Source organism: Cheilinus undulatus, linkage group 11 (genome assembly GCF_018320785.1).
Source record: "Cheilinus undulatus linkage group 11, ASM1832078v1, whole genome shotgun sequence".
Classification (NCBI taxonomy): Eukaryota; Metazoa; Chordata; class Actinopteri; order Labriformes; family Labridae; genus Cheilinus; species Cheilinus undulatus.
This window is the reverse complement of record NC_054875.1, coordinates 44,870,749-44,888,526: the sequence shown is the minus strand read 5'-3', so window position 1 is coordinate 44,888,526 and position 17,778 is coordinate 44,870,749. Positions and strand designations below refer to the sequence as shown.

At 40.2% G+C, this 17,778-nt stretch overlaps 1 protein-coding gene across 1 annotated transcript; it reads left to right on the top strand.

Moving 5' to 3' along the window:
- The first annotated feature begins 10,835 nt into the window (after positions 1-10,835).
- On the top strand, positions 10,836-16,384 carry gpr182 (G protein-coupled receptor 182). Its single transcript, XM_041800059.1, has 2 exons — positions 10,836-10,940; positions 13,731-16,384. The coding sequence occupies exon 2, from the start codon at positions 13,734-13,736 to the stop codon at positions 14,817-14,819; it is 1,086 nt and encodes a 361-aa protein (XP_041655993.1). The 5' UTR covers positions 10,836-10,940; positions 13,731-13,733; the 3' UTR covers positions 14,820-16,384.
- Positions 16,385-17,778: the final 1,394 nt, after the last annotated feature.

Below are 17,778 nucleotides of genomic sequence, written 5' to 3'. Positions count from 1 at the left end.
CTGAAGAGCTAAAAGTCTATTCTGTGACCAAATATAGTATGCACACACAGATCACTGGATCTGAGGCGAGACTACTTATAGCAATATGACGTTCTTGTACTTATGCATATATTTATTTTTAAGACAAATTAAGCATTTCTTCTAGATAAGAAAAACTCATACAGACTGACTCTGGAGCAGAAGGGTACATGGAAACAGACTACTGTTGATCAGTGATCAAAGTGTTGGACTGCTTCAGTGTGGGATCAAATATGTCTCTTGTCTGCTTCCCCAGGCTTCAACTGAACTCTGAGAGTTTGACATTTTTAGAGGAGGGTTTATTTGTTTTCTTGCCAAAAATAAGACAAGAGGATACCCCAAGGAGGCATGTGGGTTCAAGAGCTATCAGGGATTTTAAACTCCAGTGTGATCCTTGTCTAACTCAAACACAACTTTGATATCAGCTTTGATACCGAAACATAAACACAAGCTCTTAAAACCAAATATAAGGACATTTCTTGTTTTCAGATATCAAAAATTGCTGGCAAACTCCAACATTGGAAAAAAATTTGATGCTGCATTGAAACGAGAGATTACCCAGTATCAGGTACCTAGGATTTTATTTTATTTTATTGCTGTTGCATTGGAGCAGGTATTCATGTTGTTTGATTTTTACTTGCATCATATCAAAGGTTTAAGTTCTGGTTTTATTTTAAGCTTCGACTAAATGCATAGACTGGATATCCTAGATACTTCCTTACCTACATTCCTGTCTTCTTGCATAATGCAATTTCAGCTACCATAGTGTTTGAATGGTAGAGAAGGGTAATGGCTGTGATGACAATGCTGCACCAGCATCTGTCTGTTCCATTTGATAAAGTCTTTTACTTGCTTGTGAGCTTTCAGTAAAGGACTGAAGTCTTGTAGGATACCCTGTCATTAGTATGCCCTTTCACTGATGCACTGCAGCAGTAAAGCTCCATATGATATTGGTGTCTCAGTGTGTGAATACATATTGCATGGACATAATGCATTACCAGCTCGTTCCTTCATCACACCACAGCCCCCCTGAATCTGTCAAAGTTGTACAGTGACAGACTGCTCAGCTCCTCTCCCCTGTTTCTTTCTTGCTTTTTTGAATTGAGGAGTCTTGTTAAGAAAAAGTGCATTTAATAATGTGTAATTGTAATTTAATCACTGTTTTAAAAAGTCAACGCCTTTAGGCTTTTCACAACACAGGGAGATTTGAGATATACACAAAGCAGCTTGGGGGTATTTGCAGCACAATGTTAGAAGACTTTGCTGCTTTTTTACTTCTTTCCTAGATGTGTAATTCATCCATGAAACAGAAACATTGGTTGGGGTGTGTAGTTAAAAATAGAAGGGTCCCAAAAGTTTAAACATAAAGCCCTGTCAGCAGGAAACGGCTAACCTGACACACCAGATCGACTGTTTCATATATAGATTGGATGAATATATGTAACAATCATCTGGGAAAGCTCCCATAGAAAAAGTTTGGGCAGGGCAGGACTTTTCAGAAAATCTTCATAAGGTGGTTGGAAGATTGCTCTGTCTGTCACATTCATGACGGACCAATCAGGAGACAGTCTAATGTAAAAAGATAATCTATCCTGGTTGGACACTAATTTGCAAAACTCATGATTTTTTTTTTTTTTACTGTTTTTTAACTTTATACACAATCTCATGCTCTTAAACACATTGGCATTGGGATGCAGAATGGTAACACTAGAGGCAGAAAATACATTTTTTTTTTACATTGAATTTTAATCAGTATACTACGGAAGAGTATTAGGGCCACTGAAAAAAAAAATTTTGAGACAAATTTTTTTTTTTCACTTGTGAGAAAAAAGTCAGAATTCTGAGATTAAAGTCAGAATTCTGAGAAAAAAGTCAGAATTCTGAGTTTAATCTCAGAATTCTGAAAAAAAAATTTGAGACTTTTTTTTCATTTGAAGAATAAAGTCAGAATTCTGACTTTTTTTCCTCAGAATTCTGACTTTTTTCTCAGAATTCTGACTTTTTTCTCAGAATTCTGACTTTTTTTAATCAGAATTCTGACTTTTTTCTCAGAATTCTGACTTTTTTTTATCAGAATTCTGACTTTTTTCTCAGAATTCTGACTTTAATCTCAGAATTCTGACTTTTTTCTCAGAATTCTGACTTTAATCTCAGAATTCTGACTTTAAACTCAGAATTCTGACTTTAATCTCAGATGACGAATTGGTGCGTCTCATTTGACTGACCGAAAACTTGAAAGGCAGAAGCTACTAATCTGTCAACTAGAATGCTAGTTAGCTAGCTGACAGGAAGTCGAGCTTAGTGGGCGGGCTCTTGTCTGCCGTTAGGTTGATTCAAAGTTCAGGTGAGACAGCGATTTCAATATTGAAGCCGCCATGGATTGGCTTCAAAAGCTGTTTGAGTCTGCGTATTGTAATCAAACGATGTCAAACGGGCTTTGTCCAGTTCTGTGTAGTCTATGGTTCAGCCCTGGCTACCACTGGCTCCGCCCCTAAAATGTTACCGGTACTGCTGTTTGCTACAGTAATCCATCAGGGAGTTACAAATGAGGATATTGTTATTACTTTGGTTGAAAATGTGTTCACTATTTGCAGCGTTGTCCCAATTTAGATACAAAGAAAGCATAAATAAACTTTTGTAAAAATGTTTGTTTACAGAATTAATACACGCTTGTGCTGAAACTACTAAGTTCACTACAGACAAGCACAATGTTCATGTTTCATTTTATGTAAAGAATTTGCTGAGGGCCAATCTAAAATGGACTGCGGGCTGCATTTGGCCCCCGGGCCATAGTTTGGAAACCCCTGGTCTATGGTATACTCCATATACCCCACACTACACCTCTGACTCTGATGAATCAACCTGATGCTCTGAGTAAAACTTGCCAAAGAAGTGCGCTGGAGTGTTGACTTCTCTCATGTTCACCTCTCCAGGTGTGCAGAAGGTTTTGTTCTTTAAATATTAATTTTTTAGTTTTTAGGTTTTGTGAAAGTAGCTTGAAAACTGGGATTTGTGTTCAATATTTTCTAGAAAAGGAAGGAGGAGTTAGAGAAGTAGCAGATGGGAAAAACATTACATTTTTACTGGAAAGACTCCTCAATCCAGATAAACAAGCATCAGAAGCGGGCATACCTCAACGGCCAATCACAGCGCATCATGGGGGGACCCAGCGGGGCTGTACTGTTAAACCTCTGTCACCACAGATGGAATAAAAAGCTACAGGGGACCAGGAGATGTTGAAATAGGGTTATCTAAGCTAAAGACTCACCGGGCTCATGGCTCAGTTTTCTCATCCTTCTCTTCTTTCTATTTGCCTTGTTTTAGTGTGGATCTTTTCTTCTTTTACTGGCAAGAAAGCAAATAAGTTCCTCTCCAAAAATTCAAATAATTCCTTGTATTCTACAATAATCTACAATCAAGAAGGATATTACATTAAATGACACTTGAAAGAACATTATTTATCTAGTGAAGCAGATGATGTTGATGTTTGGAGTGCCAAATGTGTGGGATCAAAGCTTTACTGTGTAGGATTTGCACTTTCATAGATGAAATAAAGCGTTTGGTGACAGAACAGTTACAGAAAACACAATCTGAAAGAATCAAATCCACCAAAGTCTGAGCTAATGAAGAGAAAATGTACAGTAGAGTTTGTCAGTTTAAAAAGATTACTGTGTGGTATTTAAATAGAGCATATCATGTTATTTAGCCTGTAAACACTAACAGCAGACATGCATCTCTGCTGCTGTAGCCTGTATGAAGAATGAGAGGTGGATCACATCGGAGCATTTCTTCACACAGGACTGGCCTGCATCAATGAAGTGACTTTTGAGCCTCTAGGGTCAGTCCTGCTTTTTTAATGAAGCGCTCCATGTGCTGAGTGATAAAACACTACAAAACAAGCCCATATGTCGTGACTGAGGACTGACTCCTTGTAGTGTAGTGTGCATTAAAACGGCTAATGTGCGCTCAGTGAATCATTATGATAGGAATTAAACTATAGAGCTAGGAACTCTTGTCTGTGTTCTAATGATGACATTCAGTGATAACCAGGGTACTGTTCAACATTCTTATCAATAGCTCTACATTTCAGTAGCTGATGAAGTTAGCCTTAACTCAGTCAGATGAAACAGCTAAACTGGGACTCAGCAGTGTAGATACAGCTCTGTCTGTATGAAGCCTCATCTACTGGATGATTGCACATGTATTTTTGCAAATCAGCTTTTGGACCAAAATATATTTTACAAAGAATTTTGAAATGTGTCTGGCTCATTATTTAAATGTGTGTGGACTTTCTCTTGAAGTCCAGTGACTCACTTCAGACCGTCAGGACTACTCCCATTATAAGCTTCCATTTAATACTACGTGCACACTGTGTGGACACACTGTGCGGACACACTGTGCACACTTCTCACTTCCTTAATGGTGTTATGTAGAAATGGCACTTGTATAGAATTTAACAAGGCAGTAACCAGGTTCCCATGGAGGTCAGCAAAATCACAGCCCATTGTTAAGCTGTGATAACCATATTTTATTTAACCTGAAGAATTACCAATCTTATTAAAGCAACAAATGTATTTTATATTTATTCATGATGTGATGATATATAACTTCTTCCTTGAAACTGAGTAAAAAGGGCCAAAAATGTGTTAAAAATGTTTTTTATAAAAAGGGTTTGACGGAGGCAAAAAATAGGAGAAAAGTGACAAAAATGGGTTAAAATTGGCATGAGCAGGCAGACAAAGTCACAAAATAGCTTAAAAAGTGCAAAAAGGACAGAAAAGTTGGCAACATAAATAGGATATCAAAGTGTCAAGTTTGAATTAACAGTGCCCAATGTGTTCAAAGGGGGAAAATGGAGTTACAGAGGCCAAAAGTACTTCACAGTTAAATGAACAGGCAGAAAAAGTGATGGAAAGGTTTTTAAGTGGCAAAATAGCTTAAATGTGGCAAAAATAGTCAGAATGTGTGGGTAAAGAAAGTTGTATAGGGGCAAAAATGGGTTTAAAGATGAAAAAAGGGCAGAAAAACTGATGACAGGACTTCAAAGTTGCAAAGGGGTTTGTAGTGCCAAAATGTGTTTAAACTGGCAAAATGGGTTAACAGTGGCAAAAAAAATAGGCAGAAAGTGGTAAATTTGTGTCTAAAGTAGCAAAAATGGGCAAAAAGAAAAGTGGTGAAAAGGGTTTAAAGATGCAAAAGAAAAGCTAAATTAAATGGTCAAAAATTGATCTTGAGGGGCAAAAATGGGAAAAAAGTGGTGAAAAGCAGTTGAAATGGGCAAAAATGGGTTAAAAATTGGGAAAAAAGAGGTGAAAAGCAGTTAAAAAGTGTTAAAAATTGGCCGAAAGAGACAAAAAATAGAAAAAAAATGGTGTTAAGGGTTTAAAGATGCAAAAGAGCTGTTAAAAATGGTCAAAAATGGGGAAAATGTTGACAAGCAGTTAGAAATTGGTCAAAAAAGGGAAAAATGGGAAAAAGTGGTGAAAAGCAGTTAAAAATGTGCAAAAATTGGTATGACTTGCACAAAATTGATGAAATGTAGCACCAATGTTACTGATACAACACACATACATTGACACTATCACTAGATCATAAAGGGGGAGGAACCACTCACTGGGATCGTCAGGGGTCCAGCCAATTGTGTGAGCAGGTCTGTCATGCATCCTTAATGTGCTTTAACATCACAACCTCAGTGATGACCTGATATCAAAACTCACTTCCTTGCCTTTTATGCAAACAAAAGTGGATGACAATTAAAAACAGAATTTTAGAATTATGTCAAATTTATAACAAAAAACTGAAATATCACATTGGCTAAAGTATTCAGTCCTTTTACTTGGTACTCAGTTAAAGCATCTTTACAACAACCAACAATTACAGCCTCAGGTCTTTTGAATATGATGCAGCAAGCTTTGCACACCTGGACAGGGGTTTTTTCTGCCATTCTTCTTTGCAAATGTTGTCAAACTCAGCAAGGATGGATGGGACTGTCAGTGGACAGACATTTTCATGTCTCTTGGAGATGTTGGATAGGGTTAAAGTCAGGCCTCTAGCTGGACCCCTCTAGAATATTCAGAGTTATCCCCAAGCCACTCAGGTGTGGTCTTAGGGTCATTGTCATGTTGGAAGGTGAACCTTCACCCAGTCTGACATCCTGAGTGCTGCAGAACACTTCTCATTGAGGATATCTCTGTTCATTGCTTCATTCAGCTTTCCCTCTACTCTGACCAGTCTCCCAGTCCTTGATGCTGAGAAACACCCCCCCAGCATGTTGCTGCCACCACCATGCTTCACCGTTGGGATGGTACTGGGCAGGTGATAAGCAGCGCCTGGTTTCCTCCAGACATAACGTTTAAAATCGAGGCCAAACAGTTCAGGCTTGGTTTAATCATAATCATAAAGCATAACTATTGAAAATGTTCAAAAACACCCCTAAAAGGACCTGGAGACCTGGTCAGGTCTGGCAAAGAGCTCTGCAAGTACGTCCATGTTTCATGCAGTCTGATTTAACTTAAGTCTTAGCACGCTGGTGCTACTGTTCAGCTTGTCATACTCCTGAGGTGAATGCCATTCTCATACTGGGTTTACTGGGAGGAAAGCATTGATTTTAGGTCACATCAGGTAAACTCTACATGCTGCTTTCATGGATGTTTTTTCCATGTAGCATAGATAACACGGCGTGGGTCAGGGGCTGCTTTTTGTCTCACTCTTTCCAGGAGATGCGTTTCTGCTGACTGGTTCCTTCCTGTTTCATCGGAGGAGAGGGAATCTGCTGACTGGTTCCTACATGTTTGAGCAGAGAAGTGAGCAGGCTGAGACAATGGGATGGAGGCAGGATGAGCAGGGAGGCAGAAGGAGGGGGTCGTTAAAGAGGTCATTAAGCTACAAACTGCTGACCATCCACAGATGCAGTGGGAACACGACGTCCAGGGAGCAGATCCCCATTAGTCAGTGTGAATCCTGGCCAACACAAACGCTTCTGCTTTCTCTCAGGCTGGTGGTGACCTCAGTCATGAGCTCCAGCGATGACAAGTGTGGCGACTCGCAGAGAACTTGCTCAGTAGCATCTTTTTATCTGGAAGAACTATACCAGACAGCAAGAGTTAAACAAGCTCGACTTCCTCCGTCATCACCTGGGCTGGCTGCAGTGCTGAAATAATGTAATAATTAGGATGTCTGCGTGGGTCTAGGTTAAAGAGCCCCCTTCCTTACTGAGGCTGATGTGCCCCCAGGCTCCCCACATCCACATATTCTGAACCCCACTGCACACGGGACTTCCTGGCATTGTTCTTGGCAATGTGCCGTCTCTTTTTACTGTTTTCAGGCAGTCATATGCATACAGGACTGTTCAAGATAAATCCCAGAGGAAACCCACAAAAGTGGAGAAGATGCAAAGCAAAACTGATGATAAACCTCTCCCTGAATGTTTATTTTTGACGCTCTGATTCCTTTTCTTATTATCCTTAAAAATAAATCTGCATTATGTAGGATCCCACTGAATTTCAACCACCTCAAGTCTTTTATATTTTGCAGCAAAGTTTGATATTTATGCAGGACTGAATGAAGGATCCAGGCTATAGCATCATGGTTTCACTTCTCTCTGTCTTTGGACATTTCCTCTAAGACCTTGTAAGACCTTTAAAGCTACAAATAAAAAAAGGATTACCAAATGCACCATCCCTCTGTGAGCCTTTTATAGACATACTAACCTACATATGCCTCAGTCTTCAGAGAAGCTAAAGTGTTAAGTGAGCTGGATGAGAAGGGATTATTTCTCCAGGGATGCAGGCTTTAATAAATGTTGTTTGAAGCATAATTGCTGCATGGATATCAGAAAACCCGTCCACTTTCATCCCCAGAGGATGAACCCCAATTACTCCCATAACTTCAGGATTAAAAGAACTAGAATTAAAGCATAATTGCTCAAGTTAATGCCTTTGCACAATGAGCCTGTTTTCATCCAAAATTGCTGCAATGTTAAAAAAGAAATACGATGATGTGTTGATTATGTTTGCACACTGGCCCTGAAAACTTTGTCCTAAGTTTTTTGAAACAGGCTCAATTTTTGTGTTTTCCTCTGGGTGACTGACTTCTCAGAGCAGCAGCTGCAGCTCCTCTTCTCTCTCTTTCTCCCTTGCTCTGAAATTCCCTGATATGCCCCTTTATTATGCACTAATGCTCGAACCCAATTGTTTGACTGGATAATTTTCGGATGTTGCTATGCCAACGTAAACCTGCAAAGTAGATGGATTGGTCTGTATTCAGGTGGACCCATCTTGCAAAGCTTTAGTGTAATATTTTTACACCATGTCTGAGAATGGAAGGATCAGTCAGTGTTTTTAAGAAGTTAGAGACTGTAGATGCTTCTGATCTTTGGTCCCTCAGGTGGCACTGCATTCTGTAATGGAAATCACTGCATGGACTTCCAGAAACCACTGGCTAGGTTCACACTGCAGGCCTTAATGCTTAATTCTGATCTTTTCTCAGATCTGATTTTGTGTTTGCCTGTTCACACTGCAGCCAACTTCCAAAAGATCAGACATGTATCTGATTTAGAACCACATATGAACGTGGCCTGAATCTGATTCGAAAAGGCCACATCCAATGAGACTTGTGCTGTTCACACTGTTGGAAAAAAATCTGATTCAGGTCACTTTAAAGAGGGGGTGTTATAGTTTATATAGGGGATGTTAAAGAGACAGCAGTGAAAACGAGGCATTTCAGACAGAGGTTAAAGTAAGGGTTTTTCAGGACGCCAGTGTGAGAAACATAAGGAGTTTTTTGAGCTGTAAACCATCTGAAGCTACTATGTGGGTATCAGAGAGATGGTGTAAAGCCTTGAAAAAAGGCATAATACCCCTTCTTTAACTGTAGTGTGAGCGTAGCCTTTGTCTGTCAGCACAGCTGGCCATCCAGAACTGACAATTAAAGCTGGATCATGCAGAAGAAGCCATATGTGAAAGCGCTTCAGAGACACTGCCATCTTCTCTGGGCCAAAGCTCATTTAGAAAAAGCAGTGTCAAAATGGAAAACTGTTCTGTGGTCAGATTATTTTTGGAAACTACGGATGCTGTGGCCTGCAGACTTAAGAGGAGAGGGACCATCCAGCTCATACACATACACACACCTGGGACAGGGCTGCTTTTTAAAGTGGCCATTAGTGTTATCTAAACCAAACTGGATGCATTCACACACTGATGACAAAGACTGCTTTGTAGAGCTACAACCACTATTAACTAATCCCATTCCAATGCATTTAGACACTGGAGACATAGAATTATTTATAAGGGTCCATCAGTATAAACTTATCCTATTCATACACATCCACACACTGGCGACAAAGACTGCTGTGTCAAGTGGCAATTAGCCTGAACTGATTTCATTCATACACATTCACACACTGATGACTAAGACTGCTGTGTAGAGCTACCATCGGTGTTAACTAACCCCCTTTTACACACCGGACATTAGGGGTGAGGGAAAAAAATCAATACAGCATAGCATGCCATATTTGGCACAGCGAAATATCGTATTGTATCTTCTGCCAAGTATTGATATTTTTTTTCAAACTAATTGCTAATATGAACTGAAGTCTATGAAACTGGATAAATAACATCAGTTGCTTTTCTGTACACTTGATGGTACTATTGCGCCCTTTGTCCAGTGAGGTTGGCAGAGGCGACGGTCATACAGCAGGAGAAAGTTAGCACAACTAATACGGCAGCAGCAGGGGAAGGACATTAGGAATGCAAGCAGCGCACGAACATCATGAACATGACACATGGGGTTTACAAGGAGTGCCGCATGAAAATAAAGTACTGCAGTGACACGATAAAAATGAAGGCAAGGGTAAAGCTAAATCAGCTAAACAGTTGAATAAATGGAATAGATCGCAATATATCGCAATATATGGTATCACAATATGCGTTTTGCAAATCGTGGCACAAGTACCGTGATAATATTATATTGTGGGGCCGCTAGTGATCCCCACCCCTACTGGACATACAGAATGCTCTGTTGCCATCAGAATTAACTCATCTGATTCATACACATTCAAACACAGATGACAAAGGCTGCTATGTAGATAGACCAGCTGTATTTACTCATTATGACTGCAGAACTGGAGATCAACCCATGACCTTCTGGTTCAGAGACAACCGATGTAGTCTACCTTCTAGGCCACAGAATGGTGAGTTCAGACACTAACCTGCAGAGTAGTGCAAAAAATCTGAAGAAGATCAAGCAAAACATTCACTTACTAGAACAAAACAGGGTACAGACTTCTTTTATCATTGTCAGTAAGGTAACCAGAGTATCTAATATTTTTTCAATACCAAGTTTTCTAACACATTAGTATTGAAAAAACTTGGATAAAATGCATTTATTTAATAAAACAGTGGCTAAGTAGAGGAATGATAGATTGCAGGTGAACTCCTGCACACACATTAACACCGGCAACATTAGAGTACAAAATGTAGAGTCATCAGATATGAAATAAAAGCATTCTGGATGAGAACAGACGCTGTTTTTGTCTCTTTTTATTAGTTTAAGTTTCTCTTGTGGGTTGTCAAATGGAATTTCTTGGAAACACTTTTCTGCAATGACACATTTTATTTCCCAAATACACTAAACTTCGCTTCCCTTTCTCACTGCGGCTGTCTCCTGACTTCTGCACCACTTCCTACTACACACTGAGGATGTCCTGTTACATCTCTACGTCTTTCTCTGTGCCTGTATTGTGTGTGTGTGAGTTTTAGTGAGGAGTGGGAGGGTACAAACCCCCCCGGCTGCTTGATCGCTCAGATAGTCCTCAACACCAGAGCTGGAAGGAGAGAGCTTGTGTCTTCAGGCTTCATATAGAAAACTCTACAGAAGACGGAGAGGCCTCAGGAGGGACGAGCCCTCTTTATCATCATAATAAGGTACAGTAGAGCCCCGTTGTTATTATCAGAGGGTATGAGCACCTGTTTCTACCTCTTTGTGCATGTCTGCTCATCAGAGTCTGATTAAAGGTGTTTGTGGAAACCTGTGCTAAGGTTATAACTCTTTTGGTCTTCAATTTAAGCTTTTTGGTAAATTGCCTCATGTGATGTCACCTGAGTCAGCTCAGTCAGGGCTGAAGAATTTGAAAACTAATTTTCAGCTGCTGTCCACTTACAAGTAGGGTTGCCACATTTGTTGATAATCAAAAATAAGAAATGACAAAATAGTGGGTAGCTAGAAGTTATTTTTGTTGCCATTGGGTAAGTATGAATTTATGTAAATTAATTTAGCATCATATGAAGTTTGATATTATTGTGACAATCAAACTTGCAGGCTCTCTAATGCTGAGGCTAAATGCATGGAGCAGCATTAGCTGCTAGCCACATCATACACCTAAATAATCAATAAAGAGCTCAGTCACTCTTTATTTATATAACACCAATTCATAACAGACATTATTTTAACACACCTTAAAAGGGGATGTGGCCTGTATTCATAAACATGCAAATAATCGTCTCAAGAGCTCCTATCTTAGCCCTGTTGCTATGTCAGATGCAGCCTTTTGAAAGCTGTGATTGGTCGGCTTTGAAAGTTTTCAACCTACAAAATGTTTAAAGACACACTCATCTCTTTACATGCAGAACCTGCATGTGGAGCAAACACATTTACAGGGCTGCCTCACTTTACACTGAGGAGAGTCAGAGATAGTCTGAAATGTCTGCACTATCCACCTTATTCCTAGTTCCCATGATTCTTTGCGTGAAATATGGGCGCAACTTCCGGTCCCTTCTATCTAAATGGGACTTTGCATTGAATGCGAGATGTGAAACGTGATTATTAGAGCAATTTGGACATTGAAATATGTAGCCTAACTTTCGACTGATTCACCTCAAACAGGACAATCTTATTTTTTCTCCGCCTTCTACTAAAGAGTACGAAGTGACGACATTACCTCAGATAAATTAGATAAGCATATTTAGCTAACTTTATTTGCTCCGTACCAGTATAGTTATAGACGATCATGTTTTGTTAACGGAGTTTGGACACTATCTTCAGATAGCATTTCTAGTTTGCAGGGTTGCTGAAATCCCTATTCCACCAACTAATCCCTCTTAAACTGTGAGAATTATATTAATAAAATTATCCATGACTCAAGTAGTCAACTCTTCAGTTTGGTAAATGTCAAGTTTTGAATTAATGATGAATTAATATTGAAAGAATTGCATCCCAAGTGCATTTAAACAGTGAACAGCATGTTTAAAACACTGCTGTTAAAGACATATATTTAACTTGTCACATAATTAGTACCACGACTGAAGCAACGGGTACTGAGCATTACAGAAAATATTATTTAAACATTCAGCTCATTTAACTTTATTGAGTTAACAAAAATGAAGCAGTATTTATTGCAGCAAATATTTATTTATTTCAGAACAACAACTGTTGACGCTAAATCACTTTAGTAAGCCCTTGGAAGAATCGCGTTTTGCTACTGTATTGTTACTGTACGGGAAGTTCCACCCACATTCATAGCTACAGTAGACCCCCCACGAATAATGTGGTATCCACCTTATTTACTTATTTACAGCTCACAATACAAACAATGTGAACATGTGATTACAAAAATATATCTATATTTACAAATTTGCAGTAAATTCCAATCAAACAACTGTTGTTCGTGGTTATTGTTAGCTCCTGTATTAAAATACATGTATTTATGTACTTCCACCTTAGCACCGGAAGTTCTGCCCATATTCAGATTTACAGTAGCGGCCCCAGGAATAAGGTGGATAGGGCTTTTGCATAATTTGCAATTAATAAAGGTCCATAGTTAGTCCATATCTTTAACTGCATTAATTGCATGCTTTATCTTCCCTTTTAACATGCTTTGGTGAAGCCACTGCAGAAACTCCTGCAGCCACTGTGAAAACTTAAAATAAGTCCACTACTGCTCCTTAATGTCTCAATTCACTTTAAATCTCAGTCATCTGCAGCTTGTGTTCATGTTAAAATCTTCAATCTATCTATAAAAGCAGGTCTGTATCCAAACAGGAAGTCAGTTATAGGGCTGCACAGACTAGTTAACTAGCTGACTCTGCTGTGTGATGATCCTTTTTGCTTTTATCCCTTTTTCTACACCTTGATTGGAGTCCGCCTTTGCTAAATTAAACTGATTTGACATTATTTAGAAAGACATGCACCTGCCCATAGAAGGCCTCACAGCTGACAATCTGTGAAGGATTTGTAATGAATGGTTCATGCATTTATACTGTTGAGCCTTCCCTAGCTCATCTCTAACAGGTACTGATGCTAACTTCTGTTTAACTGCTGGGGGACTCAGCTGATTTAACTGAGATTTCAGTTTAAAAAAACATTATCAAACTTCTCTCACTGTGCCAAGTCCATAGCTGCTATCATCAAATCCATTGTACCATGAGCATCACGAGGCTTTGATGAAGCAGTCATGTTAATTTTAAGTTGATAGTGTGAGAAATGTGGTCAGGAGGGCAATATAAATATGTCCTCTTTTCTGCATTTGGAGTTTCTGCTGATTTATTTCTGTTAAATCAAACACCTCACATTTGGGTTGCATTTAAACCCTGCAGTCTCCCCTTCATTCTCCTCCTCCTCCTGGACTTTGTTATGCAACGTCTGAAAACATAATCAGATTACCCCCAAAGTAAATCTGGACTCTCCTGAAATCAAACTGTTTCTGCTTTTCACTCCAGACCATGAGCACCAACGAGTACAACCACTCCTTGTACAACGGCACGCCATGGTTTGTCTACGAGTGTACCCTGGAGCTGGACTCAGACTACCGCCGCATCGCCCTCTTCCTGATCTACCTCTTCGTCTTCATGGTGGGGCTGCTGGAGAACGGCCTGGTCGTGTGGGTCAACTGGCGCAGACGCCACTCGGCCAACGGGGTCCTCTTCTGCATCATCAACATGAGCCTGTCGGACCTGATGGTGATCGTGATCCTGCCGTTCTTCATGATGGAGGTGACCATGGACAAGGTGTGGCTGTGGGGTCGCTTCCTCTGCAAAGTCACCAACCTGATCTATGTGGTCAACTTCTACAGCAGCTCCTTCTTCCTGGCCTTCATGACGCTGGAGCGATACCTCTCCCTGACTAGACCTGCGTTCCCGGCCTTCTTCCCCGTGGTTGGTCGGCGTCGCTGGGTGCTCTGCGGAGGTCTCTGGCTGTTCTCCTTGTTCCTGGCTCTGCTGGAGAACGTCCATGTGGATCTTCTGGAGTGGGATGAGCCGGGATGCTACATGCTGCCTGAGTACTACTTCACAGAGTGGTTCGTCAGCGTCACCCTCCTCTGTTTGATCTTCCAGTTCCTCGGTCCTGCCGCCGTCATCATCACTTGTAACGTGCTCACTGCTCGTGCAGTTCAGACAGCTCCAGATGTTCAGGACCGCCGTGACGTGTGGCTGGTGCACGTGTACTCCCTGGTGTTTGTCCTGTGCTGGCTGCCGTACCACCTAGTCATGTTTCTGGTTATCATTGATGACATTGACCCCCGGTACTTCAGCTGCAACACCGTAGAGTTCCTCTACTTCTCCTTCAGTGTGGTGCAGAGCCTGTCTCTCTTCCACTGTGTTGCCAACCCCATCCTTTACAACTTCCTCAGCAAGAGCTTCCGCAACAACCTCATGAACACGGTGGCGAGCTACATAACTAAAGAGGAAGCTTTGAACCAGGTGGGAGCAGGGACCCAGCCTAATGCTCCCAATGGAGGAGGCGGGAACCAGGGGAAGGAGCGGAAGTTAAGTAATGCAAGCACCAGCCAGTCTGACGTTGGATCATAAGAACAAGACGGAGATTTAGCCAGAGATCAGACTTGACTTTGAGACCAGGAGTGGGTTGCACTTAAGTCAGACACGGACTTTAGACTTGACTTGGACTCGTCCCCTTAGAGGCCACAGACTTGACCCCGACTCAAGGTTTGAGATTCAAGCCCAGTAATTTTATATTGAATATGGGATGCAATATCAATATCAGCTGTATGTCTTTTACTTAATACTGTGACAGTGGTTTGAATATGGCACTGTCTTAAACTTTGTCTCCAGTTAACTTTAGATCCTACTAGTAAAGCCTGATTTATGCTTCTGTCACGTCAACGGCGTAGAAGTATAAATCAGGCTTAACAGACAAAAGAGGTGGAGCTGAGGTGGGTCTGAAGCCTTATCAGCCACACCCCTATGAATGCATTGATCAGTATCTTTATTTAACCAAACCTGCTGTGCAACAAAAAAAAATCCAACCCCTGTATAGCCTGTGCTTATACAGGCATTAACTATTCCAACCAAAATATTTTTTGCACAAGGCTGCAAACATGGCTATTTCTGATGTAAAAACTCATAATTTTAACATGAGGAATGTGCTGTGGCACAGCCCCTAGTGGACACACAAAGAACTGCAGGTTTTGCACTTTTGCATTGGCTTAACTTTTCAACCATAGAGGCTAGTGTACCTCCTTTTTATTGTCCAGACGTTCAGAGGTAACAAGCCACACCAGATAGACTGTGTGCATGGGATTATTTCACATTCATCTTGGAAAAACTCCCATACAAATGCTTTGGGAAGGGCTGGATTTTTTAAAAGGTCAAACAAATTCAGCTCACTAGATAGATTTCTGTATCTCTCATATGTATACTGCAAGAAAAAACTCAATAGATATCTGCATTTGAGTAAATTTAAGCTTATAAACTCACCAGAAGGCCGCCATGTTTTGGTCTGTACCGATAGTGTGACGTCTGTCGGCGGAAGCGCTCCTCGCCATTACTATGCAAGTGCTGCCACAGGTTACAGCTTTCATACCAGTCACGAGTTTGCTGCGTGTTTGCTTTATCTGTCCGCCATCAAAACTCTGCCATTCTTTCTAAGTTTTACCGTGATAAATCTCCCCATAGGTGACTTCAGTCAGTGTTCTGGGAGCTTTTCAAAATAAAAGCATTATGCACAAAAGAAGAGAGTTTCTCCGAAGAAATGCTGAAGCGGGCTTTTACTTTGAAAACAACAAACTGGAAGTGTTTTGAATGTGCGTTTATTTTTACCTGTAACATTTTGAAACGTGTGGAAATAGCTTCATAAATAGAATTTGGAGAACAGCTTTATTAAACAGACACATTTTAGCTCATGGCCGTCATCTGGTTCATCAAGAAAAAGATTTCAAACATATTCTATCGATGTGGATGTATATATCTGCTACAACAAGGTAAGTATGGCTCTGTATTTATCATTTCCTTGTCTGTTTTGACTGATAACTATGGCAGAGGATTAGGGTCATTGGAAAAAAAAAACATTTGGTGACAATATTTTTTTTTTTACTCTGAGAAAAAAGCCATCATTATGAGATTAAAGTCAGGATTCTGTCTTTAATCTCAGAAGTTACAAAAATTGTCAGAATTCTGACATTAAACTCAGAATTCTGGCTTTAATCTCAGAAATCTCAGAAATCTGACTCTAATCTCTTCAGTCTCAAAAAAAAACTTTTCAGTGGCCCTAATCCTCATCTGTAGATAACGGCTCGTGCATAGCGAAAATAGACGAGACCTCAAATCTCAAAATTTTCCATGGGTGAGAAGTGCAGGTGTGAGATGCAGCCCTAACACTGGTTGGCAGTCTGGAACAGTTAAGGCATAGTACCACAACACCAGTGTAGACCAAAACATGGCAGCCTCCTGGTGTGTTATAAACATTGGAGCTTGTTGGTGGATCAAACTCATGCCAAGGCCGGTTTGGAGAATTGTAAAAACATCTTCTATGCCAAGGTAGTGATCAGAAAGCTTTTAGTGTGATTCTTTGCTCTTCTTTAGACCAGTTTAGATAAAACTGCTGCCATACTATAGTTCTAACATTCTCTTCTAATAATGCCGACTGGTCTGATCTGTTCTCAGACCTGGCACAGTCATTTCAGATTGGAGCTTTCCAAGATGGGTCTGCCTGATGACAGAGAATCTGGCCAATCCATCTGCCTTGTAAGGTTAGGTCAAAGTCTGAAACGGCGTACACAAAAATAGCATTTATACATGGCAACAGCATTAAAGGTACAGTATGTAATATTTAGCCTGGTAGCATTTAATAGAACAAACTTGGCAAAAAATTGCACAAAATATTAATAAGTAGGTCTATCTAAATTAGTGTTTAATGACCTGATACATAAAATTGTTTTATTATTATTTGGTCCCGTCTGTGGTTCTGCAGAAACATGCAAGGTTCAAAAATCCAAGATGGTGGAGTCCATAGAGGGTACCCTCTGTATTAAAGGCTTATGCTAAGTTAATATAATATGTGTTCAGGCGATCACTTTAGAGCTTTTTTGGTGGATGCTACACTGTTGTAGTGTTACCTATTAGCTAGGTTATTGTTTTGGGTATTTCTAAATTTTCCAACACTAAAATCAACCTGAGCCTGCTCTAGCAGTGCAGTACATATCGCATACTGGATTTGACAGTCTGTAGTTTTAATAAACAGTTTTTATTTGTATTGTATGACCAATATTGCATGCAATACTCTCTGGTTACCCTGAGTAACATTGGTTTATATCTTTTGCAGTCATTTTATGATTATTTATTTAAACCATAAATGACTTGACTTGGACTTGGGACTGCTTTAAAGGCCTAGAACTTGACTTAGACTTGCCCACAGACACTTGAGACCTGAGTTGGACTTGCCATATGACTTGTTCCCATCTCTGGGTTTAGCTTCAGGAGTGAGAAAGTTTTGACTGAACTGAATGAATATTTGTCACTTTCAAAATCCAGA

Excerpts from the sequence above, each read along its gene's own strand:
- gpr182 (XM_041800059.1), top strand. The coding sequence starts at position 13,734 with ATGAGCACCAACGAGTACAACCACTCCTTGTACAACGGCACGCCATGG.